The sequence below is a fragment of the Xenopus tropicalis genome, chromosome 4 (assembly GCF_000004195.4).
Source record: "Xenopus tropicalis strain Nigerian chromosome 4, UCB_Xtro_10.0, whole genome shotgun sequence".
NCBI classification, from domain to species: Eukaryota; Metazoa; Chordata; class Amphibia; order Anura; family Pipidae; genus Xenopus; species Xenopus tropicalis.
The window spans coordinates 134,580,103-134,602,727 of record NC_030680.2 but is presented as its reverse complement, the minus strand read 5'-3'; the positions used below and the strand labels follow the sequence as shown (position 1 = coordinate 134,602,727).

The 22,625-nt window shown below is 43.3% G+C and overlaps 1 protein-coding gene across 2 annotated transcripts in view; it reads left to right on the top strand.

Moving 5' to 3' along the window:
• chchd6 (coiled-coil-helix-coiled-coil-helix domain containing 6) overlaps positions 1-22,625 on the top strand; it is a 209,723-nt gene that overhangs the window by 98,731 nt on the left and 88,367 nt on the right. The window contains exons 7-8 of one of the 2 annotated variants that reach the window (XM_031901176.1): positions 9,723-9,793; positions 10,821-11,172. In XM_031901176.1, the coding sequence (XP_031757036.1) occupies positions 9,723-9,793; positions 10,821-10,962 (213 nt within the window). In that variant the 3' untranslated portion in view covers positions 10,963-11,172. Of the gene's footprint in view, positions 1-9,722; positions 9,794-10,820; positions 11,173-22,625 lie in introns of those variants that run through there. The other variant, XM_031901175.1, reaches the window with a different exon arrangement.

Here is a 22,625-nt window from a genome sequence, read left to right as displayed (position 1 = left end):
TACAAGGGACTCTGAAAAAGCAAACTTACTAAATGTATTTTTCTCAGGATATACAATAGAGATACCAGGGAAATAGGACCAACTCTGTAAACATATAGACAGCTTATCACAAACAAATTTGATTTCAATTTCTTATTTCCCCAGACTCCCTTTCATCTGGCACTGTACCAATGGATCGGAGAAAAGCTGATGTATATCCAGTATTTAAAAAGGGATTACAATCTAAACCTGGCAGGGGCAATTAACTTGTAACTTTGACATCTGTAACGGGCAAGTTATTTATAGGTTGGTTTTGAGATCACATTCGAGATTATGTTCTGGAGAATGGAGTTATAAGTAGTAATCAGCATTTCTTTATGAAGGATAGATCTTATCAATACATGCTCTTTATTATCAATACACGCTCTTTATTATGTAGCAAGTAGGAAGTTGGATAATGGAGTAGCAGTAGATGTGATATACTTTGGCTTTGCAGAAGATCTTGATAGAGCGCAGCATAAATGTTTGCTTTCTAATCTAATATCTGTTGGTCTTGGTGATGTTGTTTGTACGTGGATACAAAACTGGCGGAAGGATTGTGCTCAGAGAGTAACGGTCTATATTGGGTCCACTTGTGTTTAATCCGTTCAGGGCTTCAAGGGTGGCAATGAATGCAATATATCTGTTTGATGATGGCAAAAATGTGTGTAGAACAATGTAATCTATCCAGGATATGGCATCGTACGGGGGAACCTCAATGATGTGGGTGGGTGTCTAAGTGGCTACTAAGATTCAGGTTTGATAAAGGTAAAATGATGCACTTGGGATTTAAAGACATGCAGGGTATTTATACTCTTAATGGGACTAAGGTAGGCAGATCCTTCATGAGAAAGGACCTTGGAGAACATGTGGACATGAAGAGTTTGTAGCAAGGAATGCCATTTATCAAAGTATTGTTTAGTATTTAAAGGGATATTGATTTGTGTGGTGAGTGGGTAACTGGTTAGGCCCCATCTTAAGTATACAGTGCAGTTTTGGTCTCCAGTACTTAAACAGGGTATTATTGAGTCTGGACAAGAGCTGCTACAGTTATAAGGAAATGCTGGCTTAGTTAGCATTGTAAAGAGGTGCTGAAAGTGTGAAACCCATTCTAATAGAAAAATGAGTGAAGGTGGCCATACAGAGGAAGATTTGGCCCCTTTACAGGCAACTTTAGAGGCAAAATTTATAAAAGAGCCCAGTCGATGGGCCTGTAATACAGATATCTGGCTGTTATGGGACAGGTTTAAAGATTCTGAGAAGCACATCAGCCTGTTGACGTGGCCTAGAATGTGGGTGCTCACTGGGGCCCAGATCCACTTGTTTGGCAACCTCATCAAATGAGCAGATCTGGCTGTGTATAGCCACTGTAAGTGGGCAGATCCTGTAACAAATCATTTTAGGAGGTGCTTCTGTTGTCTAGGGGTCTCTTTGCCTTTATTCATTGATATACTGTACCATGCAACGTGATTACAATATCTAATACCCAAGGGTTCTGCCTCCAATTATTTAGTTATACCATGAGGAATAAAAACAGGATGATGTGTGTTGGAGTGTACTGGGTCGGCTCTGTGTTCCTCTGCCATTGTGTGTGAATATGTAATGTGTATGGTGCATGGCTGCACAATCTCCCTCGGAGTCACGCACTTACACGTATTCCATTTCTGCAGTGTGAGTTTATATTGTGACAGCCGTTTGTAAGCAGTACCCACTGTCACCTGTCATTCTCATTGTCACCGCAGGGAATACACAAACTCAGGGGAACATGGCTTCTATTTATAGGCAGAAAGAGCAGCTTAGCTGAGCGGAACAGCAGGTCCCACAATGGGGTGCAGCAGCGGCGGCAGGATGGCAGAACGGCAGGCATTGTCACTCTGTGCCATTAACGTGACTTGTTTTGGCCTCCCAGGTACTGCGCTCCCCATCATTCCCCTGTGCAGGCTGAACCAACAGACCACAGTCCCTTAACTCTTCATTGTTCTAAACTTTCTGAAAGGTAACGAATTCCCAAAGAGCTAAGTGGGTCCCCTTGATTTATATGAAACAAGGCAGTGATAGGCAGATTCCTTAATGCAAATGACAGGCTGCACAATCAGGGTGCTTAGCCGTTTGACTATAGTATGTCTTATGTGCCATGAACCTTAAATTGCTGACTCAAGAGTGGCCATGCCAGCAGCCTGTGTAAGGGCACCTTTATTTACAGCCCCTTCCAACAGCCATTTTGTCCCACAAGCCAGCCAAGCCCTCCCACAATTCTGCATATGGTTGCTGCTCAGTGGGACATGGGGCACTCAGCCATGCTTACACTCGATTAAACATGACATATAGCATAACTAGAAACCTCTCCAATCTTGTAGGCAATAAAGTACAATACATGGTTCTGGTGTTACTCTGGGCTAAAAATGTATATATCTTTGAAAATGGCCCCTTTATTGGAGCACCTCATATAGTTACTCTGGTCCCTGTCCATGTTTCAAATAAAGGGGGGGGGGGGGCTTGTCCTAATAGTCCCAGCCAGAAGCACAGTAGGAGGGGGAAAGCCAATCACAGCCCTGCAGTCACACAAGCAAAGACAGGGCTTAGTTCTGTATCAGGTCAGCCTACCTGCTGATTGGTTCCTATCCTACAGTGCAGTGTGCTGAGTGCCACCAGCTCCCCTGCACATCCTGGGAAAGGAGGCAGCAGAAAGTGGAACAAGTGGGCGGGACTAGTAGGGTTTTTAGGGAAATATTTAATAAACCAACCTTAAATACATCTTTTTTTAAACACATTCCTTCTATATTTAAAAGAGTATAATGCACTTGTACATTCTTGTTTTTTTACACAATATGTCCCCTTTAAAGATGGTATTTGTATGGTCATTGTTCAATAACCTCCAAACAGCATTCTCTCTCCCTCGCTATATATATATGTTTAGTAAGTAAAGTGAATTTGTACAGTTCAAGTATCAGAAAAAAAAAGAAACATGCCAAGGACATCTACAGGTTTATAGATAAAATCCCTATTATTTACCTCCTGCCCTTATTCCTGGTGCCTCTCTTGCCTTTGTTCTGCCCCACTGTGATTATCCTTCTCCCCTGCTCAGTTCCCTGCAGTTCCATATGCTTTGCTCCCTACCATATGGGCCTGATCACTGCTTGTGTTAGAGCCAATGTGCCCCTGAGTGAAGGAGACTCAGCCAGCAGTGGCATTTCCAATTATGTTGATATAATATAATTACATTGATCAGCAGCATACAGGGGCCAATTGCTTCTTTTCTGCTGTCACATTTTGTGTTTCTACTGAACAAGCAAATCCCCAAACACATACACTAGTACAGTCATTAAAATGGGTACAGTTTGTTTTAAATCAGTCTTTTAGCCGAAACTGCACAGAGGGATCCAACAAGCTTTAGCGCACACAGTTCACCCTTCATTATTTGCCTTTTTATGGTGCCCTTCTTCCTCCTGGAACTTACATTTCTAGCTGGTTGTTTGGGTCAGCGACCTTGGCAACTGCAGAACAGTGAAGTTGGGTCTTTTTATTATTGTTATCTTCTGTCAAATGCCAGAGGGGCGGCTGTAAGATGCCACAGACCGTCACTATTTATTGGGCTGGTGGGGGGGGGGGGGGGCTGTTTGTGCCTCTGTGTACATGAAATGCCAGGGCCTGTTTTGCCTCTCAGTTCAGACCTGGCCCTATCCTATTCTGTCTGCAATTTCAGCCAGGGGCTTGTAAAAAGCGAACAAATATTAAAAAAACCAAAAATGTTATATTTGTTAACAAGCATGTTAACTGCTTGTGAGCTGGGCCACACAACTGCTCTGTAAGGTTGGTAGGTATCTATGCTATTAACAAACTGCCCCGTAAGTGAAAGCTAGTTTAGTTTCTCAAGGGCAGGGAGTTCCATTAACAGAAAATTTGCAAGACAAAACCTTTTGACTTAGACTTCACACTTTTTAACTCCTGGCCCCTTACCCCACTCCGAACCACATCAACCCCACTGCCTAAAAGTAAACTATCCCCATACTTGTTCCTGAAATACAAAGCTTCACAGCTACTTTTGGCAGATGTACTCTAGACTCCATTGCAATGACCACGGAGCAGGAGCTTGGCACACTTGACCAGGAGGATGGGGAACCTTTCCATGCACATTCTCTGGGTTGCCGTCATTGCCGTGGAGGCTGGGACTTCAGAAAACATGACAGCTGCCAACCTTGCTGTTTTACAGTAGTGAGCTATGGGTTACAGTACAGATGTGTAAACAGTGGCTGTACCCTGCCATCTTCCTTATCTACCTATTTTTGGTATGTTATAGTTGCTGGGTAATGTTAGGAAAGCAATATGCTCAAGTAGATGTGTGGATAGTTTAAAATGATACTCTATATGGCTAACATCTAATCCCATCTCATCCCCAAACCAGGGAGATTCATATGAAGTTGGTCCTCACTTTGCTACTATAACAGCCTTTATGCTTGTGGGAAGGTGTCCACTAGATGCTGGAACATTGTTGGTGGAATTTGCTTTCATTCATAAATTAGAGGTTGGGCAGTGATATTGGGAATCAGGCCTGCATCACAGACAGGGTCCCAGTTCATCCTGCGGGTTTAGTTGGGTTAAGGCCAGGGCTCTCTACAAGCAAGTCAGGTACTTCCACTCCCATCTCTGCAAAGCCATTATATATGGCCCTGCTGTGTTTCTACTACTCCATAGCCCAATGTCAGTTTCCACTGCTCCATAGCCCGATGTCAGTTTCCACTGCTCCATAGCCCAATGTCAGTTTCCACTACTCTCCATGCCCAATGTCAGTTTCCACTACTCCATGTCCAATGTCAGTTTTCACTGCTCCATACCCAGTGTCATTTTCCACTACTCCATACCCAATGTCAGTTTCCACTACTTCATACCCAATGTCAGTTTCCACTACTTCATACCCAATGTCAGTTTCCACTACTCCATACCCAATGTCAGTTTCCACTACTCCATACCCAATGTCAGTTTCCTCTGCTCCATACCCAGTGTCAGTTTCCACTACTCCATACCCAGTGTCAGTTTCCACTACTCCATACCCAGTGTCAGTTTCCACTACTCCATACCCAATGTCAGTTTCCACTACTCCATACCCAATGTCAGTTTCCACTACTCCGTGTCCAATGTCAGTTTCCACTACTCCATACCCAATGTCAGTTTCCACTACTCTCCATGCCTAATGTCAGTTTCCACTACTCCATGCCTAATGTCAGTTTCCACTACTCCATGCCCAATGTCAGTTTCCACTACTCCATACCCAGTGTCAGTTTCCACTACTCCATACCCAATGTCAGTTTCCACTACTCCATACCCAATGTCAGTTTCCACTACTCCATACCCAATGTCAGTTTCCACTACTCCGTGTCCAATGTCAGTTTCCACTACTCCATACCCAATGTCAGTTTCCACTACTCTCTATGCCTAATGTCAGTTTCCACTACTCCATGCCCAATGTCAGTTTCCACTACTCCATACCCAGTGTCAGTTTCCACTACTCCATGCCCAATGTCAGTTTCCACTACTCCATACCCAGTGTCAGTTTACACTACTCTCCATGCCCAATGTCAGTTTCCACTACTCCATACTCAATGTCAGTTTCCACTACTCCATACCCAATGTCAGTTTCCACTACTCTCCATGCCCCGTGTCAGTTTACACTACTCCATACCCAATGTCAGTGACCTTTACACCACTCCAACCACTTGGTAGGAAAGGTAGAATCTAATTTCAATAGCAGGAGAAGACTACTTTTTTTTTAAAGAAAGTAAAAGACTCCCACCACAGCCATGCCATGAATTAAACTATCCAAGATACAAGGCTGCCTTCAATTTGCAGTGTAGGAAGGCAAGCATTCTTGCTCAAGAACAGCTGGGGGGCCACCACTAGGACATCCTATACTTCAGTACTAAAACGACTTGTTATTTAATAGATGAACAGGCCCCCTGAGCTTGTGCCCTTGCCAGATGCCATCTGTGCTTCACCCTGTGCCAGAAAAAATATGTGTAACTCTGTAAAACCAACTGTACTATAAAGAATACAGATATTATTCTGTAATCACCATCTAGTTCTGCATCTCCCAATCCTTTAATAACCATATTTGGTTGTACTCCCCCTTTAATTAATAAATGAATTGATAGTATATGTGCAACTGTAATTACTCCATCCCTATATAAAGGGTAAGCCTGGGAAAGTGAAGAGTTATTTATACTGTATCTTATTCTCTCAGCTCTGAAATATAGAAGCAAGGCTGTACAGATGAGAATCTTAAAAAATGCATTGTGTTTTCTATAATATGTGTCAATCAGCAACTCCAATATACATAAGTACAGAATTACTGTCATATTACAGTGACAGCAAATAAAAATAAGCTTGTAACAAGGTCTAGACAGTATTTTTGTTTGTTGTGTCAACGACACACGCAGAGTTAAATATCAATATGTTTTATCTGAGCTGCTCAAATATTTCCAGTTTGCTGTGCAACTCAATCCATACTATTGCCATCCTGATATGTTACCAACCGGGGCTCGGCTTTATCAGATGCCCTATTTTGGTGAACCCCCTCATGTTGGGCAGATTCAGTCAACTCCCGTTGCTACGACCTCAAGGCAGCTGATTCTGTATGGCAGTGGTTGTGACTAAAGTTGGGAGTACACAGGCAGATTTAAGCTGCTGATTCAAGTCCTTTAGACCAATTGAGCAGCTTATCTGCCAATATATGGGACCTTCCGACGAGCCTACCCGAGCAACATCTGGCTGAAATCAGGCAGATGTCTTTTGCCTTTACAGCTGGCTCAGTTAGCTCATAGTTTCGCTGTTGTGATGTGAGACAGTTGTCCCTAGTGCCAAATGATCGCATTAGCCTGATATATGGAGAAAAATCCACTCGTTTGGCAACCTTGCCAAATGAGTGAATCTTATAGTGTATGGCCGGCTTTATTCAGCTCAGTCTTCTCTTGAAGGTCCATTCTTTGCTCAGGAACCCCCTTAACAAGGTGATAGATAAATCAAAGAAACAAATACATAATAATACTGTTGTGTTCTAAGAAGATCTAGGACAGCATGTGTTGGCACCTGGCAGATCAGACAGGCGACTAGGTTACGCAAACCCCTGCCATGTCATTGCTGATGTCACAGAAAATCTTAAAGCATTTGGCTGCTCTACCAATTATGGTGAAGTCCAACCTTCAACTTAGTAACTTGGGGTTTCCCAACTGACTAAAAAATTGTGCTAGCAGCTTGAACAGTGATTGTCTAAAAGTTAAATGTGTAATTTACCTTTAAATTAACTTTTAGGATGATATGGACATTGATATTCTTAGACAGTTTTCATTTTTTATTACTTTTTAGTCAGCAACCCCTTAAGTTTGACGTTATAGGGCATTCTGTAGCATACTAAAAGTAAACAAAGGTGAACCGCCCCTTTATTAGTAGATTTTGATATAAGCAGGTAGGACAACTGCCTCGGGCCCCAAACTCCATGGATCTAAGAAATGTAAAGATACCAAAGCTATAGCGATGGGTACCACCAAGTGCTCATCTGCTATCCCTATTGGTCCTCCGTCTTATTTTTTTTATGCTTTCTATTACTTCTTGCACTCAACAGGGCAAAGGCTGAAACCAAAATCAGTTTCACTTTCCAAGTCCCTGGTTCTTCAGGCAGCTGTAGGTAAAAAAAAGGTAGTTACTAGTAAGATAAGTCTCTGTAATGAAATGCTTATCTGAAAGCCTGATACACACTATGGTGGTTAGAAGGGGTGTGTGTGTTTATACAGAGCTCATTATTTCTGTTTAATCAAAGTATACTCATTACAGGCAAAGACAGGTGAAGGGAGTACAGACAGCAACAAATACAGCAATCCTATAGTGATTTGTTATAGCAAAAAAAAAAAAAAAAATAAGGATTTTTTTTTTTTAATTAAAAGAATATTCAATTGTATGTGGACATATACTGCCCCTGTCACCCAAACATAAAAAGCTGTATAATAAAAGCCCTTTTTAAATTAAACATGAAACCATGTATGTATGTATGTTATACATACATACATACATGAAACCCAAAGTCTTTTATATATTAACACATCCATACATCCATAAAGGCATTTAAAAATCCCAGCTGTCAATCATATATTGCTTGCCCCGCCTCTATGCCTTAGGCAGACAATAACCTTAGGTTTTCATCCAGCACTTTCTAGATGTCACTGCACCCCTCACTGTCTAATTGTGTAGCCAGTGCATGGGAATGGGCATCTGCTCCTCCATTCTATCATATAAACAAGATTTTGGCATGATGTTAAGCTTGTCTTACTAACAGTGTCCACAAAATGGCGCCTGCCTGCTTGCTGTGATTGTGTAATTCCAAGACTGAAGGAAACAAGATTTACATTATTTATATAGCGTAAGTGAAGTTTATTTTGCATAACATGATAAAAATAAATTTAGAATTATTTCTTAGGGTGACAGGTCCCCTTTAAGAGCTACTGAAGCATTTATAATACAGGAATACACAAGCAGATGTGTAAAGGTTAAATCTCAGTTACACAATGACATTTTGCTTCCCAGACCCATGCTTCTGTTTATATTTGTCAAATTACACAACATGGGTAGTGCCTAACTAAATTTATGTAAAAAAACAAAAAGAAACAAAAAACACATTTTTAAGCCATTCTATTGTGTGCATTTTAAGAAAGCGTCATATTTATTATTGGCTTTTTTCTGTATGCATTGAAGTACCAAGGCAATGGATTAGATACACATGAATAAGCATTAGGTATTATAGTTCTGCAGAACAGGCAGTTGTTAGGGCGGTGCCACGGAAGCTGTGCGACACAATGCTGTATTGCTATAGGAGAATTGTACGTTGCATAAAGAACCCTGTGCTGCATGGACAATACTGCAGCTGGAGTGCATGGAGGTTCTATGGGAGAATGAATAGGTGGGGAAAGGGAAACATTCACGTTTACATGCTGAGTCCGGGCAAAATCACTTCAATGGGAATATGAATCCAAGTAAAACCTTTATAGTTTTCTTTGAAATAAATTTGTAAATAGCGAGGTAGCAGAGCAAAAAAAGCAATATTATTGTAGCAGCATTGGAGGCATCTATTACAGACTTAAAGGGATGGTAGCCGGAAAATTATTTTCCAATGTGTTTCCATTTAGCCCATTTGAAAAATTTTGCATGAATGTAATACACATGTAATATAATAATAAAGGATGTATCAATTTTAAGATAGTTAGTGCTGTCACCCCATGTTGGATTTTATTGTAAGCACTGCGTGCTCTTTCTTTGGGCAGCAGCTTTTGGAGACAAGTGCCTGTTTTACTGTACCAGCCTGACCAACAGGTATTGGGCAGATTGCAACAGTAAGCAGGACACTTGTCTCCAAATGCTACTGCCCCAAAGGCAGAAAACTCTGCTTGCAATATCATCTCATATGTGGTGCCCCAGAGGGACCGAAAGTGCAATTTTAGCTGCAATTCACCATATTTTATATCCTTGGTTGAGAAAGGGAGATGCGCCTAACACAATTGAGTGGTGAATCACTGCAATACAGGGAGCTTTAAACCAAAGTGGTGCAACTGCAGCTGTGGTTGCCATTAATATAAATACTTAAAAATATAATTAGCCTTGGTAGCCCAGAAGGAGCCTGAGTATCCAGACCTTAGTCATTTGCCATTTTTCTTTCTCTCTTTCAGAACTTGGAGATTTACAGACTGACAGCAGAGCAGTATCACACGGCAGCCACAAACGCAGAGCTGCGCGTAAGGTCAGCGGTCACTTGTAGCTGCAGCCAATGCACTGTATTGAGATGCAACGCAAGGGTCAATCTCTCATTAATGTTACTGTTCTTTTTATATATTTCTATAAATATTCAGCGTTCTGCTATGTGGCGCAGCTTCGCTGGTTTCAGAAATACCAACTCCTAAATGCAAAAACTGCAAGCTTTCGGCATTGATGATTCATATATTCTACTTTTATTCTCTGCTTGTTAGACTTGTACTGGAAGCTGCCATACCTATTGCCGTACCCAAGTGAGGCTGGCTGTATAAGGTAACTAGCCTAGCCAGATGCCCTTTGCTCTTCAAACTATCCAACTGCATAAAAGAAAAGGATGCTATAATGAAAGCGGTGTAACAGTGGCCCTAGTCCAAAGCACCTGTGTGGGGCCCTTTCATTTATATTCAAGTTTGCCCCCAGATCTGGTATGTCTTGCTATAACTGATCACCACTTGTATGACCTAAAGTGTCCCAATTTTCCAGCTGGGAGGTATCATTTTTCTCAAGAAGAGTAATTTGGGCCATGTATTCTCCAAGGTATTTGACCTCATTGAGTCTCTCCAATGACTAATATTCTGCTTATTATATAACACTGACATGGTTACCCAGCTCTTACTGCCCTGTTGAGCTTACAATCAAACATCTGTAGCACAGTTATCCCGACTGTATGTTTTTGGAGTGAACCCACATCCTTGCCGACAGTGTCCCAGGTCGGAATCAAACTCAGGGCCCCCAATCTGTAGGCAGCACTGCTAATTACTCAGCCACCATAGAATTCAACTTTGCTTTTTAGATTGTGCTCAGCTTGATGATTCTTCCATAATAACAAGCTGAATGCAGAGGCCTCCGGTAAATGGCTGCAAATTGCTCCCCGTACTTGCGCATTCTGTGAGTGATAACACACACGGCGCTCTATTTATCTCTTCCATTTGATGCTCGCTGTGGCTTCAGTACATTGCAATCCCTTTGTGCGTTTTACCTTGACACTTTTATTTATGTTTCCATTGTCCCTATAGCTATGCACATGGCATGGAGCACAGCAAAGCACAAAAGCCTCTTGCTTTATGGGAGATTAACCCCTTTCGTACGGCACAAGTTGGCGACCCCCATTTAAGGCGGAATCATGTGAGAACCTTGAGAGAGGAGGTTGCCAAGTAACAAAGTTTCAGCCGTCAGTTTGCAGAGTGATAGGTAACAAAGGCATCAGGTAGAGACATTGCACTGTCTGGAATATAGCCCTCCATCTGTAGCTAAGTGGCACCGTCTTCTCAGCTGTCACTCCCGTTGCACATACAGTCTCAGCCGAGAGGTCCTTGAAAGTCAATTGGAAGAATGATTTATGCAGAATAAAAGCTTTTTTTTCCTTTACTAATAGCCCAGAATTTCTACGATCTCCCATCAGACACATGGGAGACGGTGTTGTTGCTAGGTAACTTGGTGACGCAGATTGCATTTTTCTCTTTCCACTTCTGAAAGAATTTGGTAAGGTGACCAGGAGTGCTAATTAAAGGTGGCGGAGAATGCACCATGGACCTCCGAGGGGCACCTTATCGGCGATTCCCTTCTGCGCCCCTGTGTATAGGATAAAAGTTCCGGTCTATAATTTGCCCTTGCAAGAAATAAATATATAAACCCAAAATGAAGCATTCTCTTTAGAATGTGCAGTTCCCAACTGCTTGGAGGCTGGGTTTAGCCCGGTAGTGCTCAGCATGGCAGAAAGTCAAGCTGTTACAGTGTGTTTAATTGTGAGCTTGTATTTCACTTATTGCTGATGGCTTGTACTGAACATTAGCAATGCAGCTATAAAACACACAGAGAACTTTTACAGAGAAACAGAGTTCAAGGCACAGATGTTCAAGCCAAAATCCAAGAATTACCCCCTGATGATGGTTTCTGGGAGTTGCAGCAGTTAGTGGGTCATAATGAAGATGGTTAGCAGGTCTGAACTGGGAGTCAAAATAGGCCCTGGCATTGCAAGTACACAGAGGCCCAAACAGCCCCCCAGCCCAATAAATAGTGACTGTCTATGGCATCTTCCAGCAGCACCTCTGGCATTTGCCAGAACCCACAGATTGCCAGTCCGGGTAATGGTGGTTAGGTCAGACCCTAAACCCAAGAGGCAGTCAGCCCCCCCCATAAATACAAAAAATAGGCGAGGCAGTAGAATAGAAATGCCACTTGAATACTAAGGCATTTGTGTTGCATTGTTCCATTAGTTTAGTCAGATCTCCTGTGCTTTGTCTCCTTGGCTAGATTTCAGTCCTGTGAATGGAATGTTCCATTGGGACCAGAAATCCATGATCCACAATGTTGCAGGGCTTTAGGTCTAAGCAGCCCCCACCAATACCATATACAAGAATGGCATCCGTTATCCAGAAACAGATAGTTCAGAATTATGGGAGGGTCCATTTTAATCAAATCATTCAAAATTTAAAAATATATTTGCCTTTTTCTCTGTAATTATATAATGAATCCTTATTGGAGGCAAAACAATCCTATTGGTTTTATTTAATGTGTAATAATGTGCACACAAGTATGGAGATCCAAATTACAGAAAGATCCCTTATCTAGAAAACCCCAGGTCCCATGCCTGTCTGGATAACAGATCCCATACCTGTCTGGATAACAGGTCCCTTACATGTACTTCCCAATGTTTGGGCAGTATGGACAAATTGGTAATACTGCCCAGGTGAACTGTGCCACATTGAGAGACAGAGACAAAGCTGCCTGGCATCTCTCTCTATATATTTGCCACCACCCTGCCTCCTGGTTGCCCTTTATCTTGCTTGCTTTAGGGCTCTGGCACATGAGGAGATTTGTCGCCGGCGATTTTTAAAACAGCGATTTGGCGACAAGACGCCAATGCTAATCCAATGGAAATCGCCAGCGTCAAAACATACGAGGCTACTTCAAGTCGCCTGCTGTTTCAAATCGCACACAGACCCTTTTCTGAGCGACTTGCGTAAACATGTGGGATGGTTAACTATTGAGTGGTACCATGGGTAGCAGATCGCCTGGAGCTCAACTCGCATGAAATCTCTTCGTGGGTATTGTCGTGGCGACTTGTCGCCAAAGTGCCAGGGGGAAAAAACGCAGGCGACAAATCTCCTTGTGTGCCAGAGCCCTTATTCTTAACCACTGACATTTTATTTTTTTTACAATTGGATTCGCCTCACAAGTGCTCCACTGGTGGGAGAAACAATTTGGGGGTGACAGGTTCCCTTTAAGTACCCTGCCTGCATCTTATTTGGGGCCCCATTACTGATCCCCCACTCGTAAAAAAAAAAAAATAACTAAAATGCCCGAACCTTAACGCTCCCTCCTTAGCTCTGTGCTACTCCATGCACTTTCCTATTCTCAGTGCTCAGAGATCCATGACTCCCAGCTTTGCTTTTTTCCTTTCCAAAGGACAGTTCCTTAATCCCCTCTGCCACTGGGGATAAAATGCCATTTCATTTCCAGCTCTATTAATGCCCCAGCTCTGAGGATAAAAGCAAGGTTCCCAAATGGCAGTGGCCAAATGTTTTGCGTTCCCTTTTGTCTCCTTCTGAGTGTTACATTTAGATTAGTTTGCTATGGATTAAATGCTCGTACTGGTGCTGAATCAGTAAAATAAAATCAGTGAAGGGGATGGAGCTTATTGGCAGCATTGTTGCCTTTATCCTTAAAGTTGCCGCTGCTTTTTCTACAGCCCAGCTTATCTTTCTTTATGTCTTGCGCAGGGCCCGGCTCGGTTCCGTGGGATGGCGCACCTGCCTTTCATTATTCCCTTTAGAAGGTAGCGCTGCGGAGAAAGGATTAAGGAGTTGTTAAGTGATAAAATTATTCAGAGCTAAATTATGTTTTTCCATTCTCACATGCCATTATGAATGGATGGGTAACTCCCTGCCAGAGAGGCTCTTTCCTCCCGTTCGACTGTATTTATTTTTAATTTAATTGCGTATATAGTGCAGCTAGGGCATATAGGAATAGCCACAGCGCCGACCCACCATTTCGGACCTAAATTACTGACAGTATAATTATTTTATTAGGCCGTTAATGGGATTTGTGGTGCACGATAGTGTAAACTGAAGCTCGGGCATAGAATTTAAAAACCGCACGTGCAGAGGCTTAAATGGCCAATAAATTGTAATTTCCTGTTTTCCCTTTTGTATTTGGTTAATGAGAATTGATTTATAATTATATTTTTATTAGAGGATTTGCTTGGCTTGTGTATAGATGTTAAACTGGCCACCCATAGCAGCTTGGTCCATTGATTTCTATATGAACTGCATGATCATAGGTGGATGTTAATGAAGGCTAGGGAAAACTTAGAACCGGCGCTTCTTGCCCTGGGAGGTAGGATTAGCATTGTATTTAGTGGGGTTATTATGGATGAACTTGGCACAGTACTGTATTTTCCTAATATGTTTTTTGGGGCATAATATATGGAATTGGGTCTGCATTTATCCTACCGTTTGTTCTGTTGTATTGTATATGGAATTGACAATGGCATACCATACAACAATCCATGGAGAAAATATTTTTAATTACCCTCCCCAATTACAACAAGCACCCTCCTCCTATAAAATTGTGGGGTTGGTGATATGAGATCCTCAGGTCGAGCCATTAGATCACATTAATGGGATGCAGTCAGACAGTAGTAGGACTGGAGGACTTGTGCCCAGATATGGGTCAGGCAGGCCTCATACCTGAGCTGATAAACTCCCAACCTTTGGCAGCATTTATTGGCCACCTTAGGAGAGAGAGGAGGTAAGACATAAGGGGAGGGTAACCAGTATGGCTGTAGAGTTCCTTTTGGTTAGTAAAGTGATGGTAAGTGCAGAGTAAGAGATGAATACCATTAGTTAGTAGTAGAGTGTGTGAGTAGGGATTAGGGGAGTTTGGTGAGTGGTCTAGTTGCTGAGGTTTATAGGCTTTAATAAAAAGGTTTTTTAAGCAACCATTTGAAAGCCTGGAGGCTCCAAGGTGTCTAATAGGACATTGGCCCTTGTGCTAGAATAGCTTTCTGTTCTGTTTTTGAAGTGTTCCCATTCAGGGGCAAAAACTACTCAAATGCAACATGAGATTATTACATATTGCATATATTTATTTAATATGCCATTTCCCTTGCAGAGGGGCTAATATTTCTGGATAGTGAACCAAAATATAGTCCAAATTTAAATCCAAAACATGGATGCCACTGCCTGCTGGCCCACCTGAGTAGCATCATTAAGGGGGAATGAGAATAGGGTTGCCACCTCTGCCGGCTCCTATCTCTGGGCAGGGGGCAGGCAGTGATATCACAAGGGGTGGGGTTGGCCAGTGACATCACAGTAGCGGGGAAGGGGCAGGTTGGTGACATCAGGTGGGTGGGACTAAGACATGACGATCAGTGATTAGTCAATGGCAGTGTCAATCACAGCAAGACCTGCCCGGAAAAACCGGGCTATCTGGGTCAAAACCAGATGAGTGGCAAACCTAAAAGAGGAGGGAGTTTCTAAACCAGGTCCCCACCAGAGATTTTTTTTGCGGGGTGTCCGGCCTATATAAATAAGTAATAATAATAATTAGGCCACTCTGTCTGTCCCACAACGGGTGTGTATCTTGGATTGTCTTCATGGAGCCCTATACGCATGCCTGCCCTGCATTGATGCTGGCTGTGGTGGAAGTTGCCATAGTATTACCGCCAGTGGCAATAAGTTCTGGACAAAGCCTCTAGCAGGTCTTATTTTCCCTTACAGAAAAGCCGCGCAACCTATTTATCTTTTTTCTAAATAAGCAATAGGTTATTATGATGTCATTTTAACTTGATGGGCCAATATTCAGTGTAAATAACTGTGAGTATTTGCTGAATGGTTTCTGCCGGCTGAGAAGGCCTCCCTGCCAGTATTAATTATTGCTATGGTTATTTATAAAGCAAGAGCATTCACAGGGTTGTTTGTAACATGGGGAGCGCTGAGAACAAACAGTGCAACATATAGAAACAGATGGAAATAAATGGTCAGAGGGAAACACTTGACTAGAACAGGCAATGAGCTAAAATGCATGTCGCTTTGTATTAGATTGCAACGCAGAGATGTGTATTTTTAATAAGGAGAACATGTCAGTGATTCATTCCTGGGAGCAGCTGTAAACACAAGCCCCGCACTTGTTCTGTAGTCTGGAACAGGCGCCGGTGTCCTGTGGTACTCCAGATGTTATTCACTACTACTCCCAGCAGCATTTGTAAATCAGCGGCTGCTATAGGGATGTAGATCAACAGCACCAGTCTACAGTCCCTTCCCAGAGGTTATTATCCCACTGCTACTATAGGCACCATCTCTCCCTACTATACCTGCTATCCCACAGCCCCAGTCCCTTCCCAGAGGCTATTATCCCCCCACTGCTACTACAGGCACCATCTCTCCCTACTATACCTGCTATCCCACAGCCACAGTCCCTTCCCAGAGGCTATTATCCCCCCACTGCTACTATAGGCACCATCTCTCCCTACTATACCTGCTATCCCACAGCCCCAGCCCCTTCCCAGAGGCTATTATCCCCCCACTGCTACTATAGGCACCATCCCTCCCTACTATACCTGCTATCCCACAGCCACAGTCCCTTCCCAGAGGCTATTATCCCCCACTGCTACTATAGGCACCATCTCTCCCTACTATACCTGCTATCCCACAGCCCCAGTCCCTTCCCAGAGGCTATTATCCCCCCACTGCTACTATAGGCACCATCTCTCCCTACTATACCTGCTATCCCACAGCCCCAGCCCCTTCCCAGAGGCTATTATCCCCCCACTGCTACTATAGGCACCATCTCTCCCTACTATACCTGCTATCCCACAGCCCCAGTCCCTTCCCAGAGGCTATTATCCCCCCACTGCTACTATAGGCACCATCCCTCCCTACTATACCTGCTATCCCACAGCCACAGTCCCTTCCCAGAGGCTATTATCCCCCACTGCTACTATAGGCACCATCTCTCCCTACTATACCTGCTATCCCACAGCCCCAGTCCCTTCCCAGAGGCTACTATCCCCCCACTGCTACTACAGGCACCATCTCTCCCTACTATACCTGCTATCCCACAGCCACAGTCCCTTCCCAGAGGCTATTATCCCCCCACTGCTACTATAGGCACCATCTCTCCCTACTATACCTGCTATCCCACAGCCCCAGCCCCTTCCCAGAGGCTATTATCCCCCCACTGCTACTATAGGCACCATCCCTCCCTACTATACCTGCTATCCCACAGCCACAGTCCCTTCCCAGAGGCTATTATCCCCCACTGCTACTATAGGCACCATCTCTCCCTACTATACCTGCTATCCCACAGCCCCAGTCCCTTCCCAGAGGCTATTATCCCCCCACTGCTACTATAGGCACCATCTCTCCCTACTATACCTGCTATCCCACAGCCCCAGCCCCTTCCCAGAGGCTATTATCCCCCCACTGCTACTATAGGCACCATCCCTCCCTACTATACCTGCTATCCCACAGCCACAGTCCCTTCCCAGAGGCTATTATCCCCCACTGCTACTATAGGCACCATCTCTCCCTACTATACCTGCTATCCCACAGCCCCAGTCCCTTCCCAGAGGCTACTATCCTTAAGTGAAATCAAACCTTATACACAGGTATCACTTCTCTTTATACATGCACATCATAATAACCTTTTGTACATTTACTGCAGAGGAATATCAGCTTTGTATTTTTTCTATGTTTCTGCACTATGTTGGAAGCAGACATGACTCTGTATCTCAGCGGCAGAGAGTAATTTCTGCCTTTCATTCCACAACTGGAAGGAAACAAGCAGAAAGAAAAGGAATCTAAAAGGCTTGCATGCCGGCTCTGTGTGAAACAACACTTGAGAAATCACTTGTTTACAATGGTCTGTAGTGACCTGATTGGTAATTACGTGCCCCAGGCAAGACTAGGGTCCCTCTCCAAGCAATCAGGCCATTAATTCAGCCGTTTCCTTCTCTCTGGAATAGTAATTGCTGTGTGTGCTTGGATTACACATTGCACTGCTTAGCCACTGTTTGATTTGTTGCATAATGATAGCAGTGTCCATTTGGAAATGCCAGCATTTGTGCCTCTGTTTATAAAGAAGTCTAATATTAAGCACTCGGTTACATGGATGTCTTTATTGTTTTAATAGGGTCATTCACCATTACTATCAAATGCTGTACCTCTCTGGCTATTTCTTTTCCCTGCATTGCTAGTCATGACTTTTGAAACTGCGTAACAAGACTCCAATACACATGTGTTTTTTCAATGAGCTGATATTCACAGAAGGCATTGTGGGAACTGGAACCCAAAGGTGCCCATACAGGGGCAGATTTAAGCTGCTGATATGGGCCTTTTGGACTGATCCAGCAGCATATCTGGCCATTTATGGAGCCCTCCGGAAGGCCTCCCTGACCAGTATCTGTCCAATAATCTGCCCAGTGTTAATTGGGCAGGCTCAGTGTCTCTGTTGGATTGAGGACTGCCTTGGCACATTGATGCAAAGCTCACTCTGACTTTTCATATCCCCTGCATTGTAATGTGCTCATTTGGCCCTAGGGCCAAACAATTACATAGCACATTATTGCACACCATTGGGGGAAAAATTTGCTCATGTGGCGACCTTGCCAGCCAAGGCTGGGGTCAGTATTGCAAGTTTAATGGCAAAATACTTGCTGGTAAATTTGTAACACCCTCTCCTTCCTCCCCTGGCCACCCAGTTCCTGTGTAAATTTACCTTTTTTGGCTCTTCTGACTCTACAATCCTTCCCATTCAAACCCTTGTGCTCTCTTCATCATCAATAGTCCTCCCCTTTACGTTGTTGCCTCACCCCCACAGAGTTATCAGCCCCGCTATTTATCTTCTTAAAATGTGGCAACCCTACTGCTATATTGTTTTAAGAGTCAGGGGACGCAGTGCGGAGAAGAGAAAGGGACAGGCAGATAAAGCTTTAAAATAGCAATTACATTTAGTAATAGGTTTAGAATTACATTTTCATTCCGCACAATTTGATTTGTTTTTTGGATGCACTCCATCATTAACACTCAATGCAAGCATCGGGCAGTTCAATAAGTTTTCATGACACACAGAGCATGTACCCATGTGATCCCCATTAATATATATATATATATATATATATATACACAAAATGTAAATGCAAAAATAGAAAGGTTTATTACTCGACGTTTCGGTCTCACACAGAAACCTTCATCTGGACTTTGTTTTTCACTCCAGATGAAGGTTTCTGTGTGAGACCGAAACGTCGAGTAATAAACCTTTCTATTTTTGCATTTACATTTTGCTCACAGTTCTTTAAATCCTACGAGTGCTGTCCTTGTTCCAGTGCATTTTTTGTACTAGCACCCAGGTTTTGTTTCTGCAAATGGTGTGCACCCTATTTTTGTGCACCCTAACCTTTTTTTTTTTTATTCCTGGCTTGGAGACAAGGTTTGGTTCCATAAAAACCAGGGGTACTGCCAAAGAGAACCTCTTGTAGACTGCCAGTCCAAATAGCCAGCCACAACCCCATTTGGTACCCCTAGGAACATTTTTCACGCTTGTGTTGCTCCCCAACTCTTTTTACATTTGAATGTGACTCACAGTTAAAAAAAAAGTTGGGGATCCCTGCCATAAAACATAAAACAGTCTAGATGAATGGCTAATTCCATGTATTACGCCTCCCAGAACACGTGGCAGCAAAGATACAGACTATTTCATTATTATTAACCCCAGGGCACATAGTAGGATACATACAGTGCCAGTTCTGGTTCCATGTATAATACCTCCATCTATAGTTATATAAGCATAGTTACACCCCTGCTAATACTGACATTTGTGTTCACGTGGCAAACTCTTCCTGTTATTAGGAATAGTTATTTTACTCCCACAGTCCGGGCCTGTCCATTACTCAAGTTTGAACCTATGAACACTCCGAAAGAGAATGGGGTTGTACCCCCGCGGTGCCAGGCAAGTCTGTGTACAGCAGGCCTCCTTCCCATCACTCATTGCAAGCTCCCCGCTGCCTGATTAATGGAAAGTACCTCTTGCAGTGAAACAGATATCATTTGCCGCCCCTGAGTCTGGATGATCGCTTGTGATTCCAGCATATTAGTGAACTTTAAGCCCTCAAAGCCCATCCCTAAGATTGTAGCCCTCTAAGCTCTTTATTATACATTTCATCCAAATGGCCCTTCTTTAGCAGAAATTAAAAAAAAAATGAAGTGCTCCAATCTGTAGTGCTTCTCATGCTAATAGGAGCTTAGCTGGCTTTCTCTCTGATTTACTTCACTTTATGCTGCTGTAATAGTCAGACTATTCCCTCCGTGGGTCCTTTGGGGTAAATGTGCAGTGTGAAATAATAGAGACTCTCATTACTGAAGCGCTGTGTGAACTGCCTTGTAAACTGTATTAAGTACAAACTGGGCACAAGCGTCCAAGGTACATAACCTGCTGGGGTCCTTTAGCGTGTGGATCCTGCACTGGCCTTAAACTACAGGGAGCCTAATTGGGTTACCCAGCCCCCCATCCTGCATATATTAATCTCATAGGTACCTATTACATTGGATGTGCAGGGAGGAATCACTGCATTATGTGTTCCACTTAGGTAAAGTAGTCCTAAAATGTGATCTGAATATTTCAAGCTCCATGTGTGGCTTAAAGTATAATCACATGGTAACCTTTCACCTTTTATCTGCCTTTATGGCTAAAATTCTACATTGCTTTATTATGTTTTTTAACCACAGCGATCTGATCCTGTCTGAAACCACTGTGTGTCCCTGCAGGAGAATATAAATAACTCAACGGTAGCTTTTAAAAGGGCAATTCGGCATTAATGGTATCCATTTATAGGTGACCCTTCCTTTGAAATCTATTATTATACACCACAAGAAACAGCGTACTTAAAATGTAGGATTAAAATAATTCAAATAAATGTTTGGGAAACACATAGCTGGTCCCATGTCCTTTGTCTTTCGTCATTTATATTAAATAGAGATGGAAGCAGCCTAATGGCACATCAGCTTGCAGAAGAACACCAGCCACTAACATGGTAGTAAGGGTGTGCCATGTTGCTATGCCAAGGGAAGTGTAGCATTACTATGTGCTCCATCTGTGCTTGATGCCGTATCATATCTCTCGTATCATACATACATTCACTAAAAGTGACTGAAAAGTGTCTGGCACTATCTCTTTAGTATATATACCCCAAGCACTGTAGCTTGCAACAGCATTTTCTCTGCAGTCCACTGAGATAATGGTAAGTAGCGGTAATGTATTCCTCCACGCCACTCAAACCTCACCACGTAGCGCCATCTGTGTTCTGCCCGTCCCTCCAAGGCACTTGTGCAAAGTGACACAATCAGGTTGAGAGCAAGGAACTATCTCCGATTCCATCTGCCCTGGGGACTGTCCTGAATCGGTAACGAGATTAATGAGATGAAAGACCTGCTTTCCCATTCAGACAAGGATATGTGCTACCAAGTACAGGAGGCAACAAGCTGTATGTTTGTCGTTGGCACACAAAGCACTCGCAAACCCCAATTTCCTTCCCACATCCTCCCATCTTGCCAAGCCGATGCCTTGGGGGTTTTTTTCTCTGTGCAATGAACTGTGCCAGCTTCACTGGGAAGCAAAGAACTTAGAAAATATTACCAACTCCCATTACCTTTTTTGTGTCTAAAATAAATAAAAGATGGAGACATAAATCCCTTTATTCCCCATTCTCAAGTGTAAAAAAAAATGTGCTTGTTACAGAACGGAAAAACCAGCCCCACACACACCACCACACTCCTGAACGTTCATGCATTACATTTATCTTCTGTGCTATTGGGTGAGGGGGATCAGCAGGGGAGCTCCTATGGGGATCAGGTGTGGGTCAGCGGGGCCCAATGGGTTTTTCTTGGTGCCCCGTTGACCCAGTACAAACCTGGGGGGTCACTGACCCCAGCAATAAAAAGACTATTTCTCTGTGAAGCTACAGTTTTATTGTTATTGTTGCTTTATATTACTTATCTTTTCATTTAGGCCCTCCTTTATTCATGTCCTTGTCTCTCATTCAAACTACTGCCTGGTTCCTAGGTTAAATTTGACCCTAGCAAACAGATCATGAAATTTCAAACTGGAGAGGTGCTGAACAAAAAGCTAAATATATAAATATAATAAACGAAGACCAATAGCAAATTGTCTTAAAATAGCACTCTCTATACCATGTTAAAACTTAATTCAAACCACCCCTTTAATGGTGCACAATTGTGAAGTGCGGGTCAACTAAAACTTGACCCGCCCCCGGCCCTTACCCACTCGTTCCCAGCCTTACCCGACCCAGCTGGTTCCCTCTATAGACCCATGCCTGACCCGCCAATCAATGCTGTCACAAAAGGAGCGGGGCAGGTGCCTATAAATCAGAGAGCCGGAAGTCGGCAGTGTAAGGTCGCCTGTGACCCGCAAATGTTGTATTGAGGTTTACCCAAACCTGGGTCTGTGAGTATAAGTCCGGCCTGCATATCACTAGTGCACAATGTAGGGCAGGGGTCTCAAACTCGCGGCCCGCGGGCCATTTGCGGCCCTCGGTACAATATTTTGTGGCCCGCACCAACGCCTTCTCAAAAGCAATGAATGGATCGTGATTTTTATTGCGATTCAAGGGATAATGCAAGTTATTATGGGAAGATGTTCTGTGTGCACAATTAGCTGCTAAGGAGCTAATTGTGCACACAGAACGTCTTCCCATAATAACTGTTATGATGGCATAACGTCATTTGCGCAATCAGCAGCTCCCGCCCGCCGTGCCTTGCATTATCCCTTGAAAGCCAATTTTTTGTGAAATCCCTTATGCGGCC